This window comes from Vipera ursinii (genome assembly GCF_947247035.1).
Source record: "Vipera ursinii genome assembly, chromosome: 1".
In the NCBI taxonomy this organism is placed as follows: Eukaryota; Metazoa; Chordata; class Lepidosauria; order Squamata; family Viperidae; genus Vipera; species Vipera ursinii.
In genome coordinates this window covers 210,666,627-210,692,840 of record NC_139512.1, presented here as the reverse complement: position 1 = coordinate 210,692,840, position 26,214 = coordinate 210,666,627, and the positions used below count along the sequence as shown (strand labels likewise).

The window sequence follows — 26,214 nt, the reverse complement described above, 5'->3', positions numbered from 1 at the left end:
GAATCGTGGCTGTCAAACTGCCAAGAGGCCTTCTAAGGGCTTCCTGAGCCTTCTTCCGCCAAAGCCTGAGCCTTCTTCCGCCAAAGCCTCTCTGTCTCGCTTAAGCCTGTTCATCGGCAGCCACAGGAATGATGAAAGCGGCACCGCTGCACTTGCTGAAAGCTTCAGCCCTCTTTATGCACCTCTGTGATGGTGCACCAGATGTACAAAAGGGTGGATCTCACAGTGCAGTGCCACAACGTTGCTTTTATCAGTTTGGCACACACCCTTGCCGCGTGCTTTCAGAGGTCACTGGCCCTGCCTCTCAGAAAACTTGGAAGAAAGTGTGTCTCCACAGGGACTATCTACACTGAGGCACCTGACCTACTCTGAAAGGGCAGTTCTTGGAGGCTTCCCTCATTGCTCTCTACATCAATAGAGAAGATCACGGAGGCCATCTTCTGTATCTTCTAAACGGTGCCCAGAGTACTCAGACATCTGCTCCTGATGGAGCTAGAGAATTTGAATAGTTTCACCATCTACATGTTATCTGCTGGCAACAGAGGCTGATTTAAACTTTTTTTTAAAAAAAATGGTAACGTAAGGCTAAATATCTTCTCTTAAGCAACAAACGTCACAGTCTGAATAAAACCAATTTGGTATGGTGGCATGCAAATGTTCAAACTCCCTGGTCAATCAGTATGTTAAATAGACAAGTCTCTACACAAATCTGAATGTGCTTTTATTTACTTGCGGCTATTTAAATATTCAAAAGGTAACAATGAATATGTAGATGCAGAGTTTGCATATTCTTTCAGCCTGAAGAACTCATGGTAAGGTAACAGCATAAAACATTTACCTGGAATGAAGTAACTATCTTCCTATTCTTGCTTTTGAAATATTTTAACTTTAAAAAAAAACTCTTCTAGAACAGACATACTTTTAACTCTCTTTTTACGCATTACATGTTTGAGACTATCCCTAGAGATTTTCAATAATATTCAAGGCTGGGAATTGTAAAGACATTCCCAGTTTGTTTGTTTTTCTTCCCAGCTTCAATTTCTCTACTGACTATGGGACGTTAGCTTTTAGGATAAATTGAATCCATTCTTCTTCCTAGCTCACAGTATTGCATATGTCACCGTATGCCACACAACCCAAAAAAATATTTGAGCTGTGCTTAACATTTGGCAAGCTATTCTTACCTTCAAATGTTTCACCCTTTTTTTTCCTCCAAATTTATTATATTTGATTGTGGCTGAACTGTTCAATCGTTTCATTTGTCCAAAGTACTTTGTTCCAAAATGTTTTAAGCATATCGAGCATATTTTCTTCTGCAAAAATTAGACAATTTAACATGAGAAAAGATTTCCTTCAGATACATTTCCTATGCATATTGTTGTTCTGTAGTGATCCTGCAGACCAGAGGTCCCCAACCTTTTGGGCCCCAGGGACCAGTTCCGTGGAGAAAAGTTTTTCCACAGACCGGAGAGTGCATGGTTTTGTGTGCTGTCTGCATCTCACTGATGGGACTTTGTTTGTTTGTGCGGCCTGGTTGCTGGCATTCTGAGGCCTGGTACCAGTCCACGGACTGTGGGTTAGGGACTCCTGCTGTAGACATCTACTCTAATGTCTGCTAAACGTTTCAGCAGATCCCTTGCAGTGACCTAGAGGTTCAGTTTGGCAAAATAGACTGGTTTTCAATACTAGTGAATTTTTTTCTTCCGATTCTGCTTTCATTTTAAGAGCTTCGTGTAACTCCTGTGTCTTAGCAATGTTTTTCATAGTTGAAATTGCTAGCTGGAAGTTGAGAATATCTGTTAACCAGGGAGTTGTCTTCTTTTGGTTAACTATAGGCCTAACAAGTTAATCATCTTTCTCAGCCTCCCTTATTAACTGTATAATCATAAGAACAAACTAGTACTAAATCAAAATAAAAAAAAACCATGTCTCACTCATTTTGACCATGTCAGGCGGAGGAATTCACCGGAGAAAGCACTTAGGTAACTTACAAATTATATCCATGAAGACATCATATTTAATTCTGTTCCATCTTGAGGTTGTATCAGCTTCTGTTCTAACACAGTTGTGATTTATTGAAACATAGACTGTGATCAAGACTACCTGAACATTTGCATGCAACTGTAACATTTGATTTATTCTCATTGCAGCTTTTGATACCCACATGAAGACATTTACTAGACCTAATATTAATATTTATTTGAAAATCCTGAATTCAGAAGAGAAAGGTTTGATTTTATATTATAGGAAAAGGCATCCAATTAATATTTTCTGTATCTCAGTTATTATTTCTATAACTCTATAACATAAGAATAGATAATCTGGGTGTCATGAACACCAATGGGCACATTGGCATCCTTCTTGATGGCAACCAGATTTCCTTCCCTTGCTTGTTTAATTTTTTAGTGTTCTAAGGTGTTGTTTTTTTAAAGTAAAGCTGTTATGTACAAGACTAACCCTGTACTCCACAAAGGCAGTTAGAGGGCTGCGGCTCAGGGGTTGGGGACCCCTGGACTAGAAGACTTCTGCGGTCCCTTCCAACTCTATTATTCTATATTCTATGTTCTAATACCATTTTATAATTGATTTTTTTTTGGCCTCTCTCTTTTTGGAGATCTCATCAACTCCCTCCAGCCACAGCCTCCTTAATTTTTCTCCTTCCCTCACTTTATTCTTCCTCATATAATTGCTTTGTATTTCATTCTTATTCTTTCTCCTTAGATGACCAAATTATCTCAAGGCACTTACTATATTTTGTACTGGTTCAACATTCATTCAACACCCCTTCATTCTTGAGCAGGTGACTCTATCTCCCCTTGTTTTATCATATACACTTAAGTACCCAATTCCCACTGCATTCATTTTAATGTTCCGAAAGATCTCCTGTATGGAGAACTAGTGCAGGGAAAGCGCCCCAGAGGGAGACCAGAGTTGCGATATAAGGATATCTGCAAGAGGGATCTAAAGGCCTTGGGAATGGACATTAACAGCTGGGAAACCTTGATCTCTGATCGCTCAGCTTGGAGGCTAAAGACACAGCATGGCCTTCTCCAATTCGAAGAGACACTTGTGCAGCAGGCTGAGGCAAAGAGGCAGTCCCGGAACTATTGAAATCTGAGGGCTGGACAGGGGACAGACTGTATCTGCCCTCAGTGTGGAAGGGACTGCCACTCTCGAATTGGCCTTTTTAGCCACAACAGATGCTGCTTTAGGACCTCTTTCCAGAGCACGATACCATAGTCTCTTGAGACTGAAGGATGCCAATGATGATGAAGTACCCAATTCCCACTGCATTCATTTTAATGTTTCTCCTACAATGCTCAACCATCAGTTCCACATAACCAATCACTTAAGAGTGAAATACTGAAAAAATAATCAAATGGGAAATAAGCCTGAATTGAATTTGAATATGCCCATACACATCATGCTGTGAAGAATTAAATGCTGTAAGCCATCAAATTAAACTTCAGAATATCAGCTTATTAACACTTTCCATGTACGGGAGTTAAATTTAGCTGGAGTGGCGTTGATGTATCAAAAGGATCTAAACCTGATTCAAGTTTCTAGTCATAGTTATCTAATCCACAGATAAATCAAAAGCATATTCAAAACACTTATGGAGAACATCAGGGTAATGTTTACTAGAGCCATAGTAACAAATGCAATATAGTTAACAAAATATTCAATCACAAGTATTAAAAAATATCCTTCTGGCTCAGTTATTTCTCATCCTGCCACAAATTTTGGTGACTCTTAATCTAAATTATTCTATCTCACACAGATTTTTAATTTCCACTAATATAATACTTGATATATACTTGTTCTTCTAATTTAGAATGGAAATCTTTTTGTGTAGGAAACATATAAGCTCCTCATAAAAGCAATTAACTTCAATTTTTAAATTGCCTAATTTAGTAGGCTTCTATGTCCACTTAGTAGGATATCTGAGGCCCTTTACTTTGTACAAAATGACTAAAGATGACCCAATTAGAAAAACTGTATATTAACAAACCAATATTTGAAAAATTATAAAGAAAAAGAACGTTTGTTTAACTGAGAAATTTTCAAAGCCAAAAAAGTTGAAAAGCAAGAAATAAAATTCAACAAAGAAATAAGAGATTTTAAAAGAAAAATAGAAAGCAAAATTTAAAAATGGGGGGGGGATAGAAACTATTACTACTAGGGACTTCTGGCTGTTACATTAAAAATACAATACAATAAAAATACAATAGAACATGTCTATACAGTCAAGGGAGAGTCCCACGTCCCTCTAAAATATATGGCCTTAAAGTTAAATTCTGAAAAAGACTGCTACTTCTTTGCTGCAGGTGATCCCAGAATAATAATTTTTTCTGTACCTTTTAGATCAGAAAGTTTATTTGGACTAATTATTTAAATTCTAAACCTTCTTCCAGAGGTTGTACAAGCTCCATCATTGGAGGTTTTTAAGAAGAGACTGGGCAACAATTTGTTTGGAATGATAGTGTCTTCTGCGTGGACAGGGAATTGGACTAGAAGACCTCCAAGATCCCTTCCAACTCTGTTATTCTGTATTCTGCAAGCTGTATAAGCTTGCATTTTGAATAAGATCTAATGTTCACATATTAATACCAATACTCTGCCGGAGTGCTTCCAGGTATGCAGTAGTTCAGTGTTCCAGTTTAAGAATGGCTTTAACTTTTGAAGCCCTGCAAGGCTTAGCATTTGGGTACCTACCCAGCCACTGACTTCAAGTAGTTCTTACTGATCTAGTAACATAAAGGATGCTTAAAGTTCCTCCCCAACATGAGGTGTGAAATCCAGGAGAAATGTCTGTTGTTTTAATCAGTGAACCACCTCCCACTAAAAATCCAGATAGCTTTATCACTACCAAGCTTTTAAGAAGCTTTAAAAACTGAGTGGCTGAGAAGGGCATTTATTTAAGACCTCTCATCAATGTGTCTTTTATTGTTGTAGTTACAGAAATGGGTGGTGGAGTTTGACAGTTAAAAAAAATTATTGTTGTTCTATTTCTATTTTGCAATCGCTTTTTTGACTTGCTATAGACTGGAAGGGTGCTTGTGAGTGTAAATACGTAAATATTTGATGGGCAGCGATGCTGCCATAAAATATGGAAAATTACCTTGTTTCATATATCAAACATCTGACTTCTTGCCCCTGGAAGTTCAAGCAATCCCTTTCCCCTTGATAATTTGTACAGCTGTGTTAAAACAATACCATTCCACCAGGCTTTTGCAAAAGATTGAAGGTTTCTACTGGCCATTTACTAGATGATTTCTACTATTTGTATGTCTTTCTTTTCTTCTGCATTTTTATTCCGTTTGTCCACAACCTTGATTGTGTTGGCTTACAAAAGAGGTGAAATAATCAACTTGCTCCAACTCTTTTACTGGTAATAGTTTAATTTATGAGTACTAAGTTCATAATCCAAAGGCTGCTTGAACTTTCACCAGTCAGTATGCAAAGTGCACGCTTCCCCCTCCCTTTATTTCAGTTGTTTTGCATTTCTTTTAGTAATCCTCAGAACAACTACTGGGGGTTCTAAAATGCTTTTTAAGCAATGAATTCTGAATTCACTTTGGCTATTTGGGCTGCAGAAACTCAGAATTTTGATGACAGCAAAGAGCAGGGAAGAAAAAAAAAACCCTAACACTTTGGGGTTGCCTGATGGTCATCTGGAGTTTTACAACTACAACAATAGGTTTGGAAAAGGAAAAAAAAACAAAAATGAAAAGGCATACTTGAGGACACCAAGTGGATCCACATCATTCTCTTCCTCTTCTGTTTCCTTTTTGGCATCCTGGCTTTGAAATGAACTGAACTGAGAAATGACATCAGGTATTTTTTCCTCTTTGAAAAAATCAAATCCTTCGGTTTCGTCATCCTCTTCTTCCTTCTTGGGAAGATTTTTACTCTTGACATCAGTGACACTAGTGGATCTGGTTCCTGTAAAAAGAGGCAGAGAAAAATTAATGCAGCAGTGCGCAATAGACAGCTATTGTTTCTCTAGATCAGGCATGTCAAACACAAGGCCCGGGGGCAGGATCTGGCCCACGAAGTGGTTTCATGTGGCCCACGAAGCCATCCTGGAAACAGTGAGGGAACGGCCCCCACTGCCTTGACCCTGGCCCAGAGACCCTCCTTCTGCCAGAGACTCTCAGATCAGAGACCCACTCCTGCCCAGGCCCCCATAGGCACCCTTGATGCGAACGATGTAGAGCTGGCCACGCCCACCCAGTAAGCCATATGCACTCTAGCCACGCCCACCCAGTAGGCCACGCCCACCCTGGCCACACCCACCTGGCCCCCTGAGGGCAACCGCAATGCTGATGCGGCCCTCACTGAAATTGAGTTTGACACCCCTGCTCTCGATGAGTATCACCAACAGCTACCCAGTATTCTTATACTGGAAGAAAATGGGCCTTTTTATGGGAGAAACAGCACATTTCTACACTATATAAATAATTTGTGGCAATAAATATATTTTACTTAAGGCACTTTTGAACCATAGTTTTGTACTACCAAATCCCCCGGAAAACAATTTGAAACTAACATTCTCGCATCCAGATAGCATATTACTGTGTATTTGTAGTATTATATTTGTAGGGAAGCAAACCAAAAGTATCCTCTGTTAGTTATTTGTGACAATGAGAATTTAACATAGGTTTTAAGTGGAAGCATTTTGCTGATTTTGCAAAGTTCCAAGAGTTGATCCATTTATTAAAATTCCACTCAGTGTGAAGAACTTGCTTTAATTTACCCAGAAATTCCAGTAACTCAGGGCTCGATGCAAGAGCCACGTCTTTAGAAATCAATCCCATAATCTCATTGAAGGCAGCTCTTCGTTCTCGAATATCAGATTCTCCAACAAAAAGCACTTTTCTTGGCAAGGGGGGCAGAGAGGTTTGTGGATAACGTGTGACAAGTTTTTGATAAAACTCATCAATATCACTGTACTTCTTAGAAACCTGCAATGTAGGGAGAAAAAATATTCATTTTTTAAGTGACAGGCATAAACATGTAACAGATCAGACTAACAATTCTGAAAAAAAAAATACAATATTTTCCACACATCATATATGGGCAACTACCTTAGGCCAGGAATAACTAGGGTCAATATTTTCAGTTTTTATCTTAGTGACTTTGAGTAAACTACATAAATGGGTTAAGCCTCCCAGCAGTTTAATAGATCTCTTTTAAAGTTTGTATTTTAAAATATACGCACAATTAAAGGTGCCAATTTATTGCCAATCATGAGTGATGCTGTGGGTGACAAAAATACTGTAGATCTGTGCCACTTCCTGTAGATTTCCATTCTTGCAGCACGTGAACTTGGTGATTTCAGCACACTGGACTATTAATATTCTCGGAATGATTGTAACATCTAGAGCAGGGGTCCCCAACCCCTGGTCCGTGGACCGGTACTGGGCCGCAGCATGCCAGCAACTGGTCTGCACAAACAAGCAAAGGCCCATCTGCAGGATGCAGGCAGTACATGAAACCATGCCCCCTCTGATCCACAGAAAAGCCTCTCTCCAAGTAACTGGTCCCTGGTGCCCAAAAGGTTGGGGACCTCTGACCTAGAGGAAAGGTTTGGGAGAAATGGGTCTTTGGTAGGCATCTAAAAGATCTAATAGAAGCTTCCAACTATTGATGATGAGACGGAGAAATTATTCTAAATATTGGTGACATCAGGATATAATAATTCCAAAGAATAGACACTATTATAGTCCACTTGCAACTTACAGTAAGCTGATACACTGAAAGAACATAATCATATTTATGCCTCTGTGAGTTCTGGCAAGTATCAGGGCAGTGATCAGATGCCCAAGCTATTGGTTGTTTTGGATCCAGAGACAAAGAACATACTAGTGAATATAGGAGTTTTAAGCTGTGTTACTAGCTTGAGCAACAGATTTAAAACCAAGCATGGAAAACAAGCTGGTTAGTTGAAAATGAATTCTAAATTTCTAGATTTTCTTAGTATGAGGGAGAAATCAAAATATGTCCCAAAACTACCTGAAATATTCAAAATCTTATTTTTTTTCCAAGTGCATCCGTGGCACAGGCCAGACAGAATTAATCTGGTATCATCAGATGGACTAATATTTTCAGTCTCCTGCCTTTTTTTTAAATTGGAGAATTTGCTTATTTTTTTAAAAAAAAATAATATCAAGGGCAAAACAGATTTATTACTATTTAAAACATTACAGATTTAATTAAAATATATCCAGCAGCCTTTCCATGGAACCTTGCTGGCAGAATCATGGGGTCTCTGTGAGCTGCAATAAAGGGGACGAAGTTAAGGGATCATGTGGGCTACCTACCCTTGCCACAAAAGATGGGCGATTCCCCCATTAAGCATCTTTTGGGAGCAGGAAGGAGAATAAAATACTACGGATTATAGGCTCTGCATAGATTTTTAGGTGGGGAATATGCTCAGCAAAGAGTCTTGCAAGACAGCACTAATTCCATCTAACATGGCATGCTGAGAGCCACAGTCAAAAGTAAAAGGAGGGGGGGAATGAATGATACAAAAGGCTATCATAAATAAGTATTTTGCTTCTGGCAGTGAGCGGTCAGTCAGGTTTTTCAGAATTCAGAGAAGCTAAGACAAACTTCCTCCATTCCTATCCTCCGTTGCCTTGGCAAGGGAGAAGCAGAAGGAAAAGAAGGAAAGGATAGGGTTGCAGATTAAGGAGGGGAAAAAAACTACTGCCCAAAAGGCCATTTTTGCCTCCATGACTAAAACATGGCTTCATAAATAATTTACAGAATGGAATGGAGAGGGTATTTATCACTTTCGCTGTTTGCAGCAAACTTCAAGAGTTTTGCCTTAGATTACATTACAAAGTTGTTTTGACAGATTAAGACCTGAGTCTCTTCCATCAGGATTATGTCCAAGTGTGATAAATATAAAGTCCAGCATTTGGGTAAAGATAAATCAAATGCATAGGTACAGAACTCTAGAGGTATGGTTTTGTAAGTAGTGTTTGTAAGAAATATCACCAGGGTGAACATGGCTAAGCATATAGAATGCAAGAGCTGAAAAGGTGAATGCATAGAAACATGGGCACACTGCATCCATTACAGGAGGTAGTGGCTTTATTGTACTGTTAGAAAGGCCTGTCTTGGAGTCTTGTACTTAAATTTGGGGGAACTGCACTTTAAAAGAGAAATGGAGTGGGTTCAGAGAAGAACAACTAGGACAGGGGTGTCAAACTCAATTTCATTGAGGGCCGCATCAGCATTGTGGTTGCCCTCAGGGGGCCAGGTGGGTATTCCCAGGGTGGGCGTGGCCTACTGGGTGGGTGTGGCTAAAGTGCATATGGCCTACTAGGTGGGCGTGGCCAGCTCTACATCGTTTGCATCAAGGGTGCCTATGGGGGCCTGGACAGGAGTGGGACAGATCTGAGGGTCTCTGGCAGGAGGAGGGTCTCTGGGCCAGGGCCAAGGCAGTGGGGGCCGTTCCCTCACTGTTTCCAGGATGGCTTCGTGGGCCAGATGAAACCACTTCACGGGCCAGATCCGGCCCCCGGGCCTTGTGTTTGACATGTCTGAACTAGGATAAGTGTTCAGGAAGCCATCCTCTATAAAGGAACAATTATATCAGACACATTTAGATTGCAAAAGGGAAGATTAGAAGGCGATATGACAGCAGTCTACAAATATCTAAAAGATATCACATTCATAAAGCGAGGGGTGGGGGAACCTGTTCTCTGCTAAAAGTAAGCAGGATAAAGACCAATGGTTTAAAATCTTTTCAAACAGGAAGATTCAGGCTGAATACCGAGGAATTTCCTGATAGTAAGAAGTGTTAAGCAGTGGTGAGCACTGGGAGAGCGCTGGATGGTATTTGCTTAAGATGGTTTTATGGATTTCTACACTGAACAAGGAATTGGACCAGACGCCCTAGCTAGCCCAGTCTTTCTCAATTTCCCCCCCCCCACCCGAGGAACTCTTGAAATAATTTTCAAGTCTCAGGGAACCCCCTAAATTCATAAAAATCATTATATCTACAGCTTACAGGACATTTGCAGGATAAGTGAGCAGAGTCACGGTGAGTAAAAATTCCCACCACTGCAAATTTTAGCTCTCTGTGGCACACAGAGTTAAAAGAACAATGCTTTTTTCAAAAAAATAAATAAAAATAAATCATGATCTCCTGTGAAAACCCTAGGGTTCTGCAGAACCCCGTTGAGGCTGTTTAAGAAGACATTGTTTGATTTGTACTGCCTCTTTCTGGAGTTGTGATCTGTTACTATTAAATCCAGCAATGTTCACAGAGGATACCCTGAATAAAGAACATACACTTTTTATAAGGCTCCATTGTCCATTGATGGTTTACAAAGCTAACTGAAGGAACAGCCATTTTGTGGCTAAAAGGCAACTAAACAAGAGGGAAAGCAAAGACAGAGCAGTATTTTAAACATTGTATTGAGCCATATTGCATCCAATAGCTTAGAACAGCATTCACCTCTTCAGAGAAAAAAACAAACGTCCAGTCTTTGTTGCGAAATTAAAACTTATTCTATAACATTATAAAAACCCCTTTTTGCCTTCTGTTATAGAATAAACTTAAGTTACATACAAATGTAGGAAAGCCTTTGGCTTCAAATGAGAGCAAAATGTTACCCATCTGTCAGAGAAAGGTCAAGGGTTCTGTCTAGCATGAAATCATTACTTCAGATTTCAAACTGACATCCTGCCATCAGGGCTAGAGTTTCAACAGTGTTTGAGTGCCCTCTAGTGGAACTGACCATGTTATCCCAATCAAAAGAATGGAAATCTGGATTTTCTTCATTTTGCTACAGAAAATCCATGTCTTTCAAACTCATCTCAAAACAGCTGAATGAAATAGCCTCGCAGAAGGTGCTTATGGTCTGAGTGGTGTTTCTCAAGCTGTGTAAAACAGGAAGCCATGACACTACTCTGTAGTGTTGCGTACTTTGCATTTTGGGATCTTGCACTACTACTGAAAACAGCACTTTGAGAAGTCCTTCCTCAGTTCTGGTTATCTAGAACAGTGTAACAAATATTTCTCCAATTAAAGTAAACCCAAACTCATATTGCTCGTTAATTGGCTTAGGGAAGCACCCAACAAAACACATATAACAGCATACAACAAAAAGCAATACATAAAACGCAACCCGGAAGGCTTCCAGCATCAAAGAGTCAACAGTATTAACCCATCAAAGAACTTTGAAAGCCTTGCTTTTTTCACAAGCTGTGGCTTAGGAAGAGGTGTGTATCCATCTGAAAAGGATTGTGTTTAATAAAGTTGTAGTATGATTGTTTCCCATGATTATGGGCCTCTTACTAATGTAATCTATGTGGGTTTTGTCTTAATACGTACAGATTTATAAATTTATAACACAGTTCAGTTGGGCAATCTTATAAATTTAAATTATTAATTTAATAATTATTAATCTGACCAGCAGTTTACCGGATACAAAAGCCCAAAAGGTTGGGGACCTCTGCCCTATACCATTTCAGGCAAATGGCTGTCCAGTCTCTTCTTAAAAACTTCCAGTGTTGGAGCATTCACAACTTCTAGAGGCAGGTTGTTCCACTGATTAATTGTTCTAACTGTCAGGAAATTTCTCCTTAGTTCTAGGTTGCTTCTCTTTGGTTAGTTTCCATCCGTAGTACTTCAAATGTTTTTCTACACTCTTGCTCATTCTGGTTGGCTGAGCTCTGTGAATTCTTAGCAATGGCCATACTGCCTGGGAAATTCTAGGAACTGAAGTCTAAACAGCTGGAGGACTTCCAAGTTAGTAAAACTTAACTTTGGACTTTTAGTTGTCCTTGTTACGGCATGTACTATGTAAAGAGTAACACCAAGTCAGCTTGTAACTCTTACAGTGGGATTTAAAATTTCAGATTTAATCTTACAGGATTGAGTATTGCTCCACTAAAACAAGCAATATCCTTCCGTGTAGAATGTAAGGATATCAGAGGAAAATTCCCCCATCAGCCCGGGTTTCAAGGCAATAAAGCATCCAGTCATCATATACTGCCCGATATAGCCCAGATCCAGTGTTACTCTTTTGCTAAGAACTAGGCCAGGCACGTGCCTCATGGGGAAGGACTTTGGTGGCACTGCCATTTCCTATGAAGCTTCAAAAATCACAAATACCGGTAAATAAATCTGAATAAACAAATAAATGATTTTACTACATTTGTATTTTGTGTTTTATTTTTTCCCCTTTTTATTTTATTTGTGTTTTTTTATTCTTGGTCTGATATTTTCATAATACGTTTTTCAAGTATGTTGTCTGGAATGAAATTAATAAGTTTGGTTTTTCATTGTTATGATGTGAACTCTTAATAAAATTAGATGCGAAATACATTTACAAATGATTTCATTACCATAAACTGAACGTTGTCTTCGGGTTTGTGCTTGGCAGTTTTGAACACAGCCAGTTGGGTAACTACTAAAATATTATATTCCACGTGTCCAGACATCATCTTTCCTCGTATTTCTTGATACTCTGGGACTGACAGATCTATTCCTGTATGGCTGTTCTGAAGAGGTCTGCAGAGGTAAAAACATGAATTTCAAAGATGGACCATGTTCTCTTCATGCTGACACTGTTTTTTGCTGACTCATAGGTTTTGAGATTGGGGGGAAAAGAGATATTATCATTTAGAAATAAAAACTACTGCAATAACCTGGGATAGTTGCCTAATTTGGGTATGAAGATTCTCAGTCATCCAGGTCATGGTTCCCAAAGGTGTTTTTTCAAAAGGCAGTTGGACAATACAAAGTCCAGCTGCCTTTTGGAAAGAAAAAAAACCTTTGCCTAATTTGAAGTTTTTAAGAGAGGAAAAAAAGAGAAAATGTGAAGCTATTTTACTTAGGGCAAATTTGTCTCTTTGATGCTCCACAATAACACAAAAATAATACTTTCTGACAATACAAAGCATCTGATCTATTTTTTAAAAAGGTAGTGCATATGATAGGTGTCGAAATAGCTTTAGTTTCATAGCCACCAGGCAAGATTGGTGACACTAAGGGATAGTGATGCCTCTGTCGTTATTCTTCCTTTCCACATAATCAGTATGTATGATCATAGGTCCATAAGGAGGCATTCAGTATAAACTAAGTAACCGAAAATTTCTAACAACAGCTTTGCATCAGTTCACAATTGTAATGGCAATGGTAATGCTGAGTTAGCTGCACTGGCTTCCATTTCTTTTCCAGAGGTAATTCATGGTGCTGATTATCATTTTAAAGCCCAGGTTACTTCTGGGATCACTTTTCTCTGAGGATAGCTGTCCGTCCAATGAGGTTAGATAGTCCCCTCCTTTAAATGTCACCATATGTTGGGACCTAGGAGATGTGTCTTTTCAGTGGCTGCCCCAGACCTTTGGGACAGCCTCCCACTGGAAATCAGCAGGATCCCTACCCTTTTAGCCTTCCAGAAGACTGTGAAGACCTGGTTGTTCCCCACAAGCACTGAGCTAGAATGGAGGATTGAACTCTAAGGAGGTATGGTCTGGCGCCTGGATGGGAGATGGGTACATTTTCAGGTATGTTTTATAGATTGTTGTGAGCTGCCTAGAGTCATTGTGTGAGATAGCATGAGATATAAGAGGAAGGAAGGAAGGAAGGAAGGAAGGAAGGAAGGAAGGAAGGAAGGAAGGAAGGAAGGAAGGAAGGTGTCACTGCGTTTTTTTTCTGTTTGTCAGCTCCGCACGTCTCACTCTGTTTTTCTGCCAGCTGCATAGTAATCTTATCAATGTAACCAAGGTGATTGTCACATGTCCAGCCATGTTATGGTTTCATGCCTAGCACAGCTGTTCAGTGCGCATGTCTACAAAAGTTTTCTCACTTTATTTTTTTTCTTCTCTTTGTATTCTGTCTGATGAGAAGATGTAGTCAGTTAGGTTTCTCTTTGCTTCCTAATTAAAGTTTTATATACAGTAGAATATGCCTCGATTTTGTTTATTTTTACCTGATGTTTACCATGTGTCGTATGAACCACGGTCCATCGCCCTCTGATAGGGAAGTATTAATTTATTCCCTGACAGAAGGATCCTATGACCCTCCCAACTCAGGAGTCAAAGTTGAGATAGATTTGGTCAACTTTATGTAAATGTGTTACAAGAACATAAACTTCAGTGGCTATTTAGAGAGCATAGCCCATTCCCATTTTCTTAATATTTATTATCAGATTGTTAAGACAAAAATGATTCAGAACTATTTCATCCAATTCTGTATATGATCACTTGAAATAATATATTGCATGATCTTGATTTTTTTAATAGAAATAATGATGTTAGAACTTATAAAGGATAGCCCAACAACCATAAACCTGTGCTATACAAAAGAAGCCAAGACTTATTTTGGGGCTGAAGAGTTACATAAACTGATTTCCTTCTGAACATTCATTAAATAAGAAACTGGGAATCAGTAACTAATCTTGCTTACTTAAATCACTTCTTTCAAGAACCTGCACCCCTCCACATACACCTATCTTGTGATACAAACATCTCCTGCATGGTGCCATTTGGACTCTGAAGTTCTGTTTTCCACACCTGCATGTTTTAGTATGTCAGTGTATGTATTTCACAACTAAGGCCCTTTCATACCGACCTGGTTAGATCTAGGATAGAAGCAGAAAAACATCTCAGAAAATGCAGTGGCAAACCTTTGTCCGTGTTGTTGCCAAGATAACTGGCAAAGTTAATTTATCTGTTTACGCCACCTTATAGTGTGTCCTGAGGGCATTTTCACCTTAAGCCTAACTACATGTAAAGAAGTTACCTGTATTTTCCATTCCCTTATTTTTTTCTCCTCTCTCTCTCTCTCCCCTTGAGACTGCAAGGTGAAGCTCTCTCCAGCAAATACCAATGGCAGTGGCAGTATAGCCACGAGGAAGGGAACCTAGTGAATTAACCCAAATTTCCTATTCATTTTTGTCAGTATTATAAGCAATGCAGACACAGTATGCATAAATATCAGCCCATTAGTTTAACAGAGGTTTGCTTATATCCTGCCTTATTTTTCTACTTCCACCTATTTTCCCCCACAACAACAACCCTGTGAGGTGATTTGGGCTGAGTGTGTGTGACTGGCTCAATGTCAGCAAGCTGGCTTTCATGCCTAAGGCAGGACTAGAACTCACAGTCCCCTGCTTTCTAGCCTGGTGCCTTAGTCACAGGACTACATTGGCTCTAGTAGACCAAACTGGCTTCCATATATGATGTATAAGTTTACAACACATAAAGGAAATCATTGGACTGAAGGAATGAAGTAACTCACAGCTCGGAAGGGGAGAAATCATCACTCTATAACAGGGGTGTCAAACTCAATTTCATTGAGGGCCGCATCAGCATTGTGGTTGCCCTCAGGGGGGTGGGCGTGGCCTACTGGGTGGGCGTGGCCTACTGGGTGGGCGTGGCTAGAGTGCATATGGCCTACTGGGTGGGCGTGGCCAGCTCTACATCATTCGCATCAAGGGTGCCTATGGGGGCCTGGGCAGGAGTGGGACAGATCTGAGGGTCTCTGGTAGAAGGAGGGTCTCTGGGCCAGGGCCAAGGCAGTGGGGGCCGTTCCCTCACTGTTTCCAGGATGGCTTCGTGGGCCAGATGAAACCACTTCGCGGGCCGGATCTGGCCCCCGGGCCTTGTGTTTGACATGTCTGCTTTATAAATACTGCAGAGCCTAAATCCCCATCATCCAGTGCAATGGTGAGGGATGCTGGGAACTGTAGTTCAGCAACCGAAGAAACTGTTTCCTTAAAAGAAACGGTCTCTTGAGCTTGCTAGGATAGCTTGCTGTCACTTTCAGGACAGATTTTTGGCAAAGCACAATAAAGAAACAGCTAGAAAGATGGCAAAGAAAAAAAATTGGAGTTGAATTTTAGCAATACCGTTACAACACATCTTTGACTTCATACAAATGAGCACCACGAGCCTTATTTTTAAGTTACTTTTAAGAAGAAAGGCAACATAAAAATGGCAAAACCTAGAGCTGCAAACTTATTTTTTTCTGGCCTTGCGCTTTTTAACAGTAACCTGAGAGACCAAAAGCAAGTGGGCGGACTAAGACTTTTCAGAAAGAAAGAATTCACAGGTAGTCCTCAACTTACCATCACAACTGAGCCCAAAATATATGTTGTTAAGTGAAACATTGGTTAAGTGGGTTTTGGCAACTTTTCTTGCCACTGTTGTTAAGTGAATCATTGCAAACTGTTAAGTTTGTAACGCAGATGTTAAGTGAATCTGGCTTCCCCATTGGCTTTGCTTGTCAGAAGGTCACAAAGGCTGATCACGTGACCCCCAGGACGCCGCATCAGTCATAAATATGAACCAGTTGCCAAGCATCCTGAATTTTGATCACGTGACCATGGGCATGCTGCAAATGGTCGCAAGTGTGAAAAATGGCCACAAGTCACTCTTTTCAGCACCACTGTAACTTCGAGCAGTCACTAAACGAACAGTTGTAAGTCGAAGACTACCTGTACTGCCCAAAGGCTCTGTCTTCCTTGCTTTTTTTCCCCCCCAGAACACACAGGCAAACGGATGGGGGGTGGGAACGGCATTATGGGTAGAAAAACCACCTCTCCGCGGATTTAATTAAAAAAAGCCAGCCTTAAGGAGATGAGGCAAGAAATCTGTAGGAAAAAGGGGGGGGGAGAGAAGGCGAAGAGAGAGAGACACACGCAGTAACAGCTCCTCCTAGCGTCGAAAAGGCAACCTTGGCTCTTTTATGACTCGTGGACTTCAACTCCCAGAATTCCTGAGCCAGCATGGCTAGCTCAGGAACTCTGGGAGTTGAAGTCCACGTGTCATAAAAGAGCCAAGGTTGCCTACCCCCTGCTCTCAAGCAAAGGGAGGCGCCCAACCGCCGTAGAAAGGAATGCAATGAGGGGCGGGCCAGGAGATTTTTTTTTCCTGGGTCAGAAAAATAGGGCCGATGGAGGGGAAGGACGGGTTAGTTCAGGGGTAGGCAACCTCGGCTCTTTTATGACTCATGGACTTCAACTCCCAGAATTCCTGAGCCAGCCAAGCTGGCTCAGGAATTCTGGGAGTTGAAGTCCATGAGTCATAAAAGAGCCGAGGTTGCCTACCCCTGGGTTAGTTGGTCCTTCTCAACTCCGCCGAGCCGGCCCCCTCTTGGCTTCAGTCAGCTGTTCCCAGGGGCGGTACCAGGCCGGGGGCATTGACTTGAGGGGCAAAGGAGGTCCCGTGTTGGGCGGGGAGCGCTTTCCACGTTGCTTGTCTCGGACTCTTTCCCTCCCTGCACCCCCCCCCCAACGCCCCTCCGCCTCTCCCGTCCCCGGAGCGAACCCTGCTGAAAAGCGTCGGGAGCGGGGAAGGTGATAGATACAACGGGGTGCGCCCTAACAACGCTCCCACTCCACGCCGTCTTCTTTACCTCGTGGTGACGAACACGGGAGGCGCCGGGCCCTGTTGCATGGTAGTCCTGCCCTCCGTAGCTTCTTCTCGCGTGCCGGGCAAGGCGCAGGATTTCCTCCAGCTCTGCCTCTCAGCTGCTTCTGGCGTAAGCCTGGGACAGGAGATCCCGGAAGAAATGACACCCAATCCCTTCCGTCTTCTTTCTTTCCTAAACTATTGGCTGCAGAATCTCGGTTTCTGACTCCGTGCCTTTATTTTCTGCCCCGCTTGGGTTTCGGCCAACCAATTAAAAGTTGGCCAGGATTATTAAAAGGGAAACGCCCGTAGTCGGCAGGATTCGAACCTGCGCGGGGAGACCCCAATGGATTTCTAGTCCATCGCCTTAACCACTCGGCCACGACTACTCCTAGTGGTAGAAGTCTTCTAAGCCAACATTTTTAAATTCCTCCTTCAAGTGAGAGAAGGACAAGGAAATAATATAGAACGAAAGGCAATAAATGAAATTTGTGCGGCCATGGCATAAACCAGGACGGTTTGCAAAGCTAACAAAATCTGGAGAAGTACGGAGAATGCAGTTGGTGTCTAGAGATTTAGCTGTACTTCTTTTTCTTATTTCAAACCTTTAATTCATTCTGCATTTCTGAGCTTTGCATGGATAAAATATGCAGATGATACCACTCTAATGGCAGAAAGTGAAGAGGAACTAAAGAGCCTCTTGTTGCGAGTGAAGAAGGAGAGTGCAAAATTAGGGTTATTTCCCTTTATTGAAAAATAGCATCAGAACTTTTCTCATATAACCTCTATGACCATTGTAGGTATTATGTTGCCATTCCTGAGGGAAAATCTGTCTGCAGGGCAGTCGACCTTTGCCTCAAGCAGAAAAGTTTATTGAGCCACTCCTCTTGATATGACCACTTCGTCAGAGAATTCCATTCACTTTTGACAACCTTTCTCTTCACACTAGAGTACATAAAATCAGGCAGGTGGAAATTGGGCCGAACTTTCCTCAACATTCCTGGTAGTCCCCACCTTTGAAAATTAACTTTCCTGGGTAAGTGAAGTGATTGATTCATTGGTTGATTGATTGATTTCAGGTTGGACACACCCTGACTCCAACCAACTCTTGGAAGCTCACAAAGATAAAAGCCTATAACAATTGGCAGTTGGCAGAACCAGTTAACCAAACAAACATGCCGGAGAAGGTATATTTCCAGGGTCCCAATAGGTGGAACTGCTTGGGACTTGCATGCCAGCTCTGACAGATTGAACTAGCCAGGCTGATCATGGGACATAGGCAGTCCCTCAAGTAACCAGGTCCTCTTCCATGTAGGGCACCACCTTGAACTGCATTGAGAAGCAAACTGGTAGCCAGGGCAGCTCTCAGAGCAGATGTGTGATATAGCCAAGCCATGATCATCACTTCCCATGCTACTACATTCTGAACCTTAACAAGTTTATTTCTTTATAAGATTTGTACAGCTGCCCCTCTTAAACCACAAGTCTAGGCAGCTCACAACCACAATAATAATATGAAAACCATAAATTAAAAACCCAGTGCCTCAATTGTCCTCCCAGAATGCTCCAACAGCCATCCCACAGCTTCCATCAGCCTATCCCAGTGCCTGGGGTATTGGAAGGCTAGAAGATTGGGGGTCTGATGCATCACCAAGGGGAGGGTGTTTCATTAGGTAAGGGAGCCACTGAAAAGGCACATTTCCGAGATCCCACTAGATGGCAAGATTTTACGGAAGGGACCTGGAGCTATCTATCAAAATGGGATAAGCAGATACCTTTCAGGAGAGGTTATCTTCAAGGGCAGTCCCATGTATCGTGCGTTATAATCAAGCCATGAAATGACTAGGATGTGAGTGATCGTCTGAAGAGTCTTCCAATATAGGAAAGGGCAAAACTGGGCAAAGGATTTCCTAGCCAGGTGCATATCAAGCAGGAGCTACAAGTGAAGGAAGATCATCAACTACCTGATGGGCCACATTGGCAACAATGTTCCCTGAAAAAGGAAAGATGAAGACAGGAAAATAACTGTCTAAAAGTAATTAGACAATTACTCTCTGAAAAGAGAAAATTCATATCAACATTGTTGGCAAAAATTTAACACTTTGGGAAAGACATTTTTTACAGTGATAATAATCAGTTATATAGTGAAATTAATAGTTTGACTTTAAACCTTCTGTTTAATATATTGTATTAACATCTTGGTTATTAAACTTCTATAGATGCAAGGTTAGGCCTCATTTTTAAAAAACGAATGTCATCTTACTGATATCTGATTTCACCTTTATGACACATTGTCTTATTTGAAGACAATCATTATTGTTGTTCTTAAGCATACTGTAATCCTTCTCACATGGTGACTCTTAAGATTGACTGGTATGCACCGAAAATGGGTCCTGTGAATTGTGCCAAGCCTCTTTTATGCATGCCTTAATCAACTAATGCCTTTCTTTGTAAAACTGCCCTCAGTTGATTTTATAATTAACTTGTGTGTCAAATGAAGGTTGTTATGCCTTCTTGCTTGTACACCACTTTGTGAGAGCATAGCTGTGAAACAGCAGGAAGACATTCTTTTTCAAAACAATGATCTTATGCATGACAGGTATTCAAATCTGTATTTAACATGAATGTCCTTATCCACAGCATATAAGAGGTAACACAAAAGTCTAATTCACTGCTGCTACCTAGTGAGCATCTGGATTTTTGTAACTTGAGATCTGATACCCCTAATCTACAGTGAATCCAAAACTGTTGTTTCATTAAAATCCAATTACAGGGGGGAGGGGGTATCTGTTGTTACTTGATCAACCACCTGTGCCATAAAGTGAGGGCCCAATCAAACTGTACTCCTGGCCTCAACCAACCTACCTGTCTGGATGTTCTCATTTACTCCATCTAAACAAAATATAACTCTGAAAGGCACAAATGAAGCATCAACGAAAGCTCTTCCCTGTTCTGGACTGCACCAATTTTGTCTGATAATGAAATCTTGAAAATTAACAATTGGCCTCTATTGTTTCAATGGCACCAAGGGTAAACTACTCTTTTTTTATACAAGTTTTATTGATTTTTTATTTACATATATATTTGTGAAGCAATACAGTGGTTGGGTAGTCAAAATAACAAATAACAAGTTGTAAATAGTTCAGGTTGCATCAACAGGGATTCCCTCTCTGATTCCCTCAATTATCACATAGTAAAAATAGTCAAGTTAATACACTTCTAGTTGTAACCTAGTCAATTAACAAAATTTTCAATATATTTTCACTAATACATATCAATATCTTGTTTTTAAATTTTATCTAGTTACAATAGAATATTCTAGAATAGCCTATAATATACGAAAGAAAGCTTAATTTTGGGGTAGCCCACAATTCCCTATTTCAATAAAGAATAATTCTCTTGTCTACAAAACTTACATTGTCTTAACTGTTCAACAATTAAAATACTATCTTTTGTATATAAAATTTTAGATTCTATAATATAGTTCAAAAGTAACAACTAATATATTCTATAAGTCATCTTAACTGTATATCAATTGTTAAAATACTATCTTTTGATATATCATTCCAAATTCTATAATATAGTTCAGAATTATATTCTAAAAGCTTACTTTTGTTTTCCCTTACAGATCTAAAATGTAAAATCAGTTATATTTTTTAGACATTCCCTTAATCCGTTGAAAGGTATTTTTATACTCTATCTTTAGGAATCCCAAAAAAGAAACAAGTTCAGTTTTTTAAATCTAACTCTTGCCTTCCTTTTGTGCCAATCAGGCTTCCCTTTTGGTGTCTTTAAATTCTCAAATGTATCTCCCTTTCTTCCTATACCCCTTATTTGCATCCAGGGAGAGTATCCAAATGTCAGTTTTGCAAAGGAAGTGTCCCCTTTGTAAATATTGAAGTTTTGCTTTAATAATTCAGTTTTTGATGATTGATGTAATATAGTTGTCATTAAATCGGGCACGTCTTTTTCTTCTTCCAATTCCATCTGGGTTAGGTAGAAAGTAGTAGCTGGTGTTATGGTTGTCATCTGATTAGTTGAATTCTTAATAAAGTATATTTGAAGGTCTTTAGTGTCTTCACTCTTAATATTGCTTTCTTCAGGTGCTATTGCTTTTTGAGTTGTAAGTTTTGTAGTTGACATTGAAATTTGGACTTTAAGATTCTCTGTAGGTTGCATTTGTTGTTCTTTGAAATCTCCTATTTTAGTGTTAGTTTCCACTTCTTCTATTTGCTCTTGGATTATTATTTCCTCATTTAAGGTCAGAATTTGATTTGGTGGCTTTAAGTTGTCAGATTTTTCTTGCAGTTTGGCTTTAATTTGCTCTGTCATTGCCAAAATCGTGTCCAGTATCAGTTTATAATCAAGTGGTAGGATATATTCATCCATTTCGTTGTTGTTTGCAGCTAAATCTTCCATGGAGGCTATTTTAATAATAGTCAAAGATTATCCACCTCCTACTCTTTAACATTTTGAATTTTTCCCCCATATTGTTCACCTGGATGTTTTTATTTTAAAACAAAATTCTACTTAGTTGTTATATCTCCCACTTCATCATAACCAATTTCTTCTTTTGTGCCAGATTACTAGGTCCTCCAGAACAATCAAGATAATCTGTGGGTAGAGAGTACTTTAATGGGTAGTCCAAAATTAACACTGCACAGAAGATATGATAGGAGGAAAGAAAGAAGGAAGGAAGGAAGGAAGGAAGGAAGGAAGGAAGGAAGGAAGGAGAAAGGAAAGAAAAGAAAAGAAAAGAAAAGAAAAGAAAAGAAAAGAAAAGAAAAGAAAAGAAAAGAAAAGAAAAGAAAAAAACAGCAAGAATCAGTTTTCCTTAAGGCTACAGTCCTTTCTGAGAAATATACCCCACTAGTTTCCATAATATGTATTTCTCGATTTTCATCTTGTAAGATTCCAGAGGTTACACAAATACTGCAAGTATTTTCAGAGAAATTATACTTCATTTCCATTACAGATAAATGTTGGATAGGTACATGTGGAATTACAAAGATAGAACAAACAGCATTTATGTACCTGGGTTTTTGTCAGAATCTTAACCATTAAGAAACTAAGGTTATACTTGTGAAGTAACATTGTTAGTATAAGAAGACCAATACAAATTGTTCAGAATAATTGTTTGATTACAAAAATAATTATAATTCTCATAATGGATGATCTCCAGCCCAATCCAGAGCATTATAATGAACTAGAAATGGCTTAAATTGTATACTCAAGTCAACCAAACTAGTGTAGTCTATTCATGCAATAATTGTTTATTCTTTACAAGGAACAGATCTGGAAGATGCAACAGACAGTATGAGACACCAGATGATGCTGTTTCACAGTATATGAATAAAGCCTAACTTCTGTCTGTGATCTTTTGCATTGCCTCTGCCAATCAAGAGGAACCCTTTTGTATTCTGAAGCTTTCCTGGTTAATTTGTGTTTAAAGGTTTAATAGAAGTAATTCTTTTCTGTGGACTTCTTCTCTTTATAAGCAAAGTCTTGCCTTCTTCATCAAGTTAGTGGAACAGTGAAGTTACGTTGCAGCTAAACTTCCAGGCTATGGTATCACTTTCTAACAGCATGTAGGTCATATTGAATTTTTTACCTTTGACAAATTCCACCCATAATCATTATTACCCATAGTAAAGCCCGCATTGTTTTCATTCAGATTCTCCCTTCATTTCAAAACAAAACACGTTTTAAAAAATGCAATGATTATTAATAGAAGAGAATATTTGTAGCTCAGAATTAAAATGTGGGATTCTTGGAGCTCTCTGAGCTTGGTTGTTTTCCTGCAGACATTTCATTATCCATCTGGGTAATATCATCACTGCAAAAAAAATAACCAGGTTCAGAGACCACCAAGAACCTCACAATGCAAAGATTTGCTGAACAAAGTAGGATCTTTTCTTCAATATCTGTCTAAATTAACTTCCCCAAGGACAGCTCCTAGCATTGCCAGTTAAAAATTTTTGAATCTTCTCCTTCTTAATGAATCAATGGAGAACTTGCTAGTCATCAAGATAGTAAATTTCCTATTGAATCAATTTACTTGATGATTAATTTTGGGAAAAGAAAATGGCAGAACATTATGGACCATGACAATATTCTAAATTAATTAAATCCAAAGATGTTGCATTAAAAAGTGTTGCTTTTATTTTCCAAAAGCATATGATCAATAATAATTTGCTTCTTCTCCTTCCCAAAAAGCCTGAGATAGTCTTTGATACAATATGATTCAATCTACTGTAACATTATTTCTGTGCTTAATTTTAACCTGTATGCTTGAAACTGATTTTTAGCTCCATGTAAGCATATATTTTTATAGATGGCTTCAACATTATCATGAGTATCATATTGCCCCTTTTATTTGAAATATCTTGAAGATATTTTGAAAGCTCAAACTGTGCCCCAAAATGTTTTGCCTCACTCTTCTCTTCAAAGTCAGAAAACCAAATAACAGACTGTTACTGTACTTTAAAAAAAAGAGCATAAATATATCCAGTGATACAATATAGAGATTACAGTGATGGATTTGAATAGGATAGACTCATATACAAATCCACATTCAATCATAAAAATGGTGTCACTATTTATTCCTTTCTCCTTTTAATCTTATCCAAACAGAATTCCTGTTCGTGAATTTTTCTGAAAGTTTATTATTTTCTGTACAGAGCATTGCGAGCTGCCCAGAGTTGTGATTCTTAACATTGGTTGATCATGTAAGTGTTTAAAATAAGTAAGTGAAGTAAACACCTCCATTCTTTTTGTTGGGTCAATTCCTATGAATAAGCAGAGTAAGTTTTCTATCACTATGTGACAATCATGAGTATCCCACCAGTTTTGCAATGCCTTTCACATTTTATCTGTCTTCCTGAGCTAGGAACTTGACTTCTAAGTGTTTCCTACACTCTGTGCTTCATTACAGAAAATCACCTTCTGACATCTCTGTTGCAGTCTCTGCTGATCTCTCAGTCCTCACTTGGCTTCCTGCGTTCCCCTTTGTATTGCACTTTTTGGCTTCAGTCCTCGGCTTCATATATTCGATGTTGAGCTTTGGCCGCACTCCATTTTTGTTCTAGTTTAACAGCTGCCACCCATTTCTTTTACAGGCTTTGTAAGGTATAGTTCATCTCTTCACAGGAATCCTTTGTGAGGGTAGCATTTCCTTACTACTGATTCATAACTAACTGTGGTGTCATCCAGCCATAACTGTGTTTATATAACTGCAATGAAGACAATTTATATTATCAAAATATTGGCTGCGAATCTAGAAAATACTAAAAATCACTTCTCAGGATAATTCATTTGTTCATGATTGATATTAAAGAGGAGAGAAAAAGAGGAAAGTTTCCTTGGTCCTAAAACCATAAAGTCTGCATTGGTCATAAGCTTGACCAAGAATGCAGGGGAAAAAATATGTGAATTTAGTTGCATTAGACTTTCCTATTTGTCATGGGAGTTTCAACTTACAGCTGGGGAAAGGTTGATTCTTCATTTTTGAAAGTATAGATGCCAGCAATTACTGTGATCTGTCTCCTGACTTAAACAAAATATTTAGATTTTTTTTCCTGGGGAAAAAAACAAAGAGAGAGAGAAAGAATCAAGGGTAAAATTAATATGGATAGGGTGCTCTAGTCTAAGGGAATACACACACACACACACAGAGTTACTTGTTACTCAGTGGCTGGAGGAAATTATCCTCAAAGGGTAAAATGCCAGTTTCCATGCAACTTTTATGATCACTGAATGATTTATGAGAAACAATCAGAAAAAATCCTAAGTATGGAAATACATTTATTAGGACCAAGCAAAATGTCACAACTAAAAAAAGCAGGATTTCTACATACCTTCATCAAGATCAGTCTTGCTTTTCTCTTTCTAGGTAAGCATACAGATGTGCTCTGCTTCAAATAGACTAGCCTGATTTTGGCCAAAGCAAATCAGAAGGGGTCTTAAGAGGCAAGAACCTTGGTGGAGCAGTGGGCTAATGCCTCCTTAAGTAACACCAGCTGCCTGCAATTAGTGCAGGTTCGAGTCCCACCAGGCTCAAGGTTGACTCAGCCTTCCATCCTTCCGAGGTAGGTAAAATGAGGACCCAGATTGTTGGGGGCAATTAAGCTGACTTTGTAATAATGCCGCTTGGGGGGGGGGGCGAAAGCCCTAATAAGCAGGCATATACATAGAATGAAGGCTATTGCTAAGCACATTGGTTTGTGCTTTAGATTGTAAGCCGCCCTGAGTCTTCGGAGAAGGGCGGGATATAAATGGGATTAAAAAAAAAAGTAGGGCCTGGCTGGTTTGTCTGTTCCCCTCTTTGTTGCATGGCCTGTGTGTTAGCCTACCTGCTGTGTTTTCCAAAGTCTGCAAGTGAACAAAAGAGAGAAGGTATCCCAAAGGTGCTTTTTATGAGGCAACTGGACTTTCTTGTTTTTCTTTGAAGACATTTTGCTTCTCATCCAAGAAGCTTCTTCAGCTCTGACTGGATGGTGGGGAATGGAAGGATTTATACTCCTTGCAGACAGCTGGTCATTTGCATTCTTTTAGAGAGTCGTTGATCTGTGTCATCAGGGTAGTGCAAATGTGGAGCCTTCTCTCAGCCCGCTGAAAGGACTGTGTTATAGACTGAGATAAATGATGTTGTATCCCTCCCCCTGTTCAATTTTAACATAGATAGCCTCTTTGACCCTTCTTTCAAACCAGTGGTCCTCTCTGTCCAAAATGTGGACTTTGCTGTCTTTGAAAGAGTGGCCTTTGTCTTTTAAATGCAGATGGTCTGCTGAATCTTGTCCTGATTGGTTTTTTCTCCTATGTTGTGTCATG

At 39.6% G+C, this 26,214-nt stretch overlaps 1 protein-coding gene across 3 annotated transcripts in view; it reads right to left on the bottom strand.

The window, feature by feature from the left end:
• Nucleotides 1-17,524, bottom strand: part of HS1BP3 (HCLS1 binding protein 3) — a 44,945-nt gene extending 27,421 nt beyond the window's left edge. For all 3 annotated transcript variants that reach the window (XM_083372380.1, XM_083372381.1, XM_083372382.1), the window contains exons 1-4: nucleotides 17,390-17,524; nucleotides 12,373-12,538; nucleotides 6,761-6,968; nucleotides 5,742-5,946 (exon numbers count right to left, since the gene is read on the bottom strand). In XM_083372380.1, coding sequence (XP_083228506.1) covers nucleotides 5,742-5,946; nucleotides 6,761-6,968; nucleotides 12,373-12,538; nucleotides 17,390-17,430 — 620 coding nt within the window. In that variant the 5' untranslated portion in view covers nucleotides 17,431-17,524. The remainder of the gene's footprint in view (nucleotides 1-5,741; nucleotides 5,947-6,760; nucleotides 6,969-12,372; nucleotides 12,539-17,389) is intronic.
• Between the last annotated feature and the right edge of the window lie 8,690 nt (nucleotides 17,525-26,214).